Source organism: Dromiciops gliroides, chromosome 1, assembly GCF_019393635.1.
Source record: "Dromiciops gliroides isolate mDroGli1 chromosome 1, mDroGli1.pri, whole genome shotgun sequence".
Lineage (NCBI taxonomy): Eukaryota > Metazoa > Chordata > Mammalia > Microbiotheria > Microbiotheriidae > Dromiciops > Dromiciops gliroides.
This window is the reverse complement of record NC_057861.1, coordinates 487,004,408-487,009,677: the sequence shown is the minus strand read 5'-3', so window position 1 is coordinate 487,009,677 and position 5,270 is coordinate 487,004,408. Positions and strand designations below refer to the sequence as shown.

Here is a 5,270-nt window from a genome sequence, read left to right as displayed (position 1 = left end):
ATCCAGGGCCGGTGCTTTATCCACCGCACCACCTAGCCGCCCCCTTAATTACTTTTTTAGCAAAGAGGCATTTACTGAGCTGGTTGTTGTTGTTTGTCCTTCATTCTGAAGAGGACTGTGACACTGAGGTGATGTCATGACTTGGACCGAATTGGATTTAAGTGAGGGAGGACTGTGCAAGGTCACCTGCCTCACTTTCTCCTCCAGAGCCATCTGGGTCCAGTGGCAAGATAAGGCAATTGTATTAAGTGACTTGCCCAGGGTCAAATAGCTGGTATCTGAAGTGACATTTCAACTCAGGTCCTCTTGACTCCAGGGCCAATGCCACCTAGCTGCCCCACTGAGATAGTATAGTAAAGATAATTGGTACAAAACATTCTGGGTCTCCCCACCCACCCCGGCCCAAATCTGAGCTGCACTCCCTCAAAATACACACAGCATGCACGTGAAGAGTGGGCTCAGACTTAAAGTATGTCGGCAACAAGGTACAAATGTGGGACACACATGTGGCAAAGGGCAACCCACAATTCCTAAGACTGGGTGATCTGCATGTCCTTTCGGTATTTGTAGGATTCTCATGCAGCTCCCCTTAGAGGTAGCTCTCTGCTGGGTGGGCCACATGGCCAGGCCCTGAAATTCAGTTTCTTTCTTGAGTTTGTAGACACTATCTTTTCTCATGGACTCCAGAACCACCTTCTCCCTTGTGTAGCTACATCTTTGCAACTGTGTCTGTCTTCAAGTGTGTATCTCTGTACCCAGTCATCTCCTTTGTCTCCTACAAGTCAGTCAGCAAATAAACATTTATTAAGCACCTACTATGTATCAGGCATGTGCTACGGATAACAAGAAAAAGACAGTCCCTGCCCTCAAAGAAGCTTACTAATCTACAAAGGAAAACTGGAAAGCTGGGGTGGGGGAGGGAAAGGAGGCCCCTGGCATGGAGCATAATGGAAAAATCCAAAGAAGTCCCAAAGAGTACAGAGCCAGGTGGGAAGGAGATGGCTAGCCTTAGATGCCTCTTGTAAATGTAGGTTTCGAAGCTCATGCATGACTCTGCCCTACAATCAGAAGGGCAGAACATACTGATGAGATGTGAATGCCAAGGCTGACTGGATCTTGCTGGATGATGAGCTTTTTCATTTATAAGGTTCCTGGGAGCAAGATGGAGAAATCTAAAGAATCACTGATCCCAGGAGTTCTAGTAACATGGCCCAGTAGGGAGTAGGGGGAGGAGGAGAGAGTGGCATTCTGTTCCCTTTTCTGGTACAGGTAAAGAGGTCTCCCTCCACAAAGTGCTCCTGAACCTGCAACTCTCAACAGCCAAATGACTTGTTTTTATCAATATGCCCAAAAGGTATACCCGATTATTCTCAACCAATCATGAGATATTTCCTGGGTGGTGTTAGTTACCTTCATCTAATGTCCATGGCCCTGTAGTCCTTTCAAAATTTTTTTTCCAGACTACCAAAGTGTATATTTGATATGACATGCAAATGTAAAATATAAATCTCGTGTCTACTCTGTATTAAGGAAATGGCAAAGTTTGCTAACTGTGCAAAATATTAATTTGCTAAAATATTTTACATGATAGTGAAATAATACATGTAAATGTAAAAGTTGACAGATGAAATGAATAGAGAAATTCATAGAAATTTATCACATTTTGGTAGTTGTCTTTAATATGGTTTTATATACACACACACACACACATATATTTCCTGGTATACAGAAAAGTTTATTACAGAAGATACAAATCCTTTAAAACAAATCTAACAGGGAATTATCTAGACACCTCATATGAAACACAAAATAAATGTAATGATCCATCTGAGAAAGTTTTGCTATTTTTAAAAGATTGAACACATCATTTTCCCCATTTGACTATAATTTACAGAACTTTAATAAGGCAAGACAAAATTTTGCAAAAAAAGTTGATACAAAAATGATATAAACTAATAATTCATATTTTAAAACCTTGTCAGAGAGGACAAAAGTGGAAATGGACAGCTGAGACAATGCCTCTTCTTCTAAAATAAGAATTGTGTACAAGTTGAAGATTTCAAAGAACTTTCAGACTCTGCACAGTTTTGGCTTTTTGTACATTTTTTATATTACACATTTTAAATCATATTAGGAATGCAAAAAATAAAGGAATGCAAAGAAGTAGGGGGCAGCTAGGTGGTCCAGTGGAAAAAGCACCCGCCCTGGATTCAGGGGTACCTGAGTTTAAATCTGGCCTCAGACACTTGACACTTAACTAGAAGTGTGACCCTGGGCAAGTCACTTAACCCTCATTGCCCCGACCTCCCCCCTCCCCCAAATGCAAAGAAGTGCACATGACTTTAGTGGAAAAAAGTTCAACATTGTGCAATTTTCTGTTTCTTAATTTTGAAAAGTGACTGCAATCCCTGCATTTATTGTGTTTAAAACAAGGATCTGAGAAAACAGTAATGAAGGCAAAAACTGGCAGACATCCAGAGTCTTGTTTCTTTTAAAAACAATGTGGATGACAAGTAATTTCATGATTAAAAAATGAATTTCTTGGGGCAGCTAGGTGGCGCAGTGGATAAAAACACTGGCCCTGGAGTAAGGAGGACTGGACTCCGGCCTCAGACACTTGACACTTAACTGGCTGTGTGACCTTTGGCAAGTCATTTAACCCTCATTGCCCAACCAAAAAAAAAGAATTTCTTTTAAATAAATCCATCGTATCTGACATTTGCACTGATTTGACAAATCGTTAAGTAAACAAAGGCTTTACTACAGTCCTTGTAGCCTTCAAGTCACTGGTGTTAAGATTCTATAGTCCTTTCTCATTGAGTCTCATAACAGGCCATGCTCCGTCCAGTTTGATTGGGTAACAAGTCCATTCTGCACCTGAGGTGGCCATACTCCATAATTTGCACCCATCCATGATGCAGAAGTCTGTGGCTGTGCTGGTGGAGGAGGAGGTATCTGAATAAATCCCTGTTGATTCCATGCCTGTCCATACATTCCATATGCAGGAACTTGCCAACCATTAGGTGTGTACTGGTTAGTGTTTTGGGCATTTCCATACCACTGGCACCACTGGTCATGAGCCTGTGGATATCCAATTTGATTCTGATGTTGAACTGGATTTACCACATCAAGAGTTTCTTTGCCCCAGTAGCATTTCACCACAAGTCCTTTGATTGTCGTGCCATTAACTGAAACAATTGCACGTGCAGCACTCTCATGGGAATTGAACCGTACAAATGAGTATCCTTTGTCTGGGAAGACTCGAATTGCCATTATCTGTCCAAATGATGAAAAAGTACGGAGCATTAATTGTTCTGTTAGGCCCGAAGTAACACCCCCACAGTACACAGTGCAGTTGCTTGGACTGGACTGATTTACCACGTCATCATAAGAAAGTTGTTTGGTATTTGATTCATATGTACTCTTTGGCTCTGAAGGTCTTCTTGTTGCCCAGTTAGTTCTGATTTGTCTTTCTCCAAGCCACTGTCCATCCATCTGCTGGATGGCATTTTCGGCATCCAGTCTGTTGAAGAAGGAAACGAAGCCATATTTTTTTGACTTTCCCGTTGCCATGTCTTTCATAACTCGAGCATCTGCTATTCTTCCAAATGGTGCAAAAGCCGCTTTTATATCTTCCGTTGTGATTTTTGCACTGAGATCACCAACAAAGACATGGAAATGCTTGCCAGTATCTTTCTTCTGACTGCCGGGGGTTGTCGCCCAATTCACTTTGACTTCCTTACCCATAATCTTGCGTCCATCCATAGCAGCTAGCGCTGCAACTGCATGATGGTGCTCATAAAACTCCACGAAACAGTAATGACCACTCCCAGCTGTATCCATAAACATCTTGTAGTTTTTGCATGGTCCAATCTGGCTGAACAGCTGGAGAATGAGAGTTTCCGTCACATCTTCGGAAAGGTTGCCTATATACAGGGTCTTCGGCATCTCGTCCTCCATGGCTGCGGCTGTGGCGGGGGCTTCTTTACTCCTGCTCCTGCTCCTCGGCCCCTACCACCTCGGTGAAGCAAGGTCTCGTCCGCCTCCGCTTCGTCCAGCAGCTGCAGCTGCAGCAACAGGAGCCCCGACCGCCCCTGTGCCTGAGCAATGATGATGCGCCCGAGCAATGATGATGCGCCCGAGCAATGATGATGCGCCCGAGCAATGATGATGCGCCCGAGCAATGATGATGCGCCCGAGCAATGATGATGCGCCCGAGCAATGATGATGCGCCCGAGCAATGATGATGCGCCCGAGCAATGATGATGCGCCCGAGCAATGATGATGCGCCCGACACAAGATGGCAGCGAGCTGGAAGCCCAGGAGCAGCCGAGAGGCGCCGCCACACAAGCACAGAGGGAGCCCACTCTCCCTAAGACCCCGTCTCAGCCCTTTTAAATTAATGAAAGACTTGTTCACACGTTCTTATATGGTTATAGGAAATTTTCTAAACAATTTATTTTGTGATTACTTTCTGGCCCAAAATTGATTGGTTGATTAATTGGATCATTCTGTAATTAAATCAATTGAGGGAGGGAGGGAAACTCCTTTGCTTACATTTGTCATGGGGAAAATGGGGTAGGGGGTTTGGGTAGGGATAGGGGTTTGGGAAAGGGGTTAGGGGTCCTTAGGAATTCCTCTTTAAAGAATTACACCCTCTTGCACACAAAAGCAATTAGAATAAGATAGTAGTTTATTCAGGGGCAAGGGAAGGGAAGGGAAACCATGAAAGAAATCCTTGGACTTCTCATGGGGAGAAAGGCATGGCACAGAGATGGCTCTGAGATACCAATCTCCTGGAGCAGGAGACAGGTAGATACTTTTATAGAGGACTGATGGGGGTGATCATCTGACCTAGGAAAGTTCCCTTAGTGAGGGAGGACCATCCCCCACTGGTGGTGGCTGGAGGAGTTGGGTGAGGGGTGGCTGCAGATCTCTAAAGCCATCTCTCTCCTCAGGACACAAAGGAAGCAGCCACACCTAATCTTATCCCCCAGGGGTGGAGGAGACTGCAATGAAGGGTGGAGGTCCTGGAGCTAACTCAATCTGATCTGGTTCCACTTATCTCTTTAGGTGTGTCTGTCCTTTGGATTAGTTTCTCAAGGAGAAGGTTCTTTGGTGTACCCCAGAGAACTTCTGGTGTGCTCTGGGCCCATAACACATTGATTACATTCTGGACATGCAACCACACAATTTAGATTTTAAACATCACACTATCATAAAAAGTGTTGTTATACATATTTTGGTGTGTAGTTAGTCTTTCTTTTGGT

At 43.9% G+C, this 5,270-nt stretch overlaps 1 protein-coding gene across 1 annotated transcript; it reads right to left on the bottom strand.

Moving 5' to 3' along the window:
• Positions 1–2,813: 2,813 nt before the first annotated feature.
• On the bottom strand, positions 2,814–3,969 carry LOC122735473 (nucleolysin TIA-1-like). Its single transcript, XM_043977036.1, is given in 2 exon segments — positions 2,814–2,865; positions 2,867–3,969. Coding segments are annotated over 2 exon segments (1,146 nt in total). The 5' UTR covers positions 3,961–3,969.
• Positions 3,970–5,270: the final 1,301 nt, after the last annotated feature.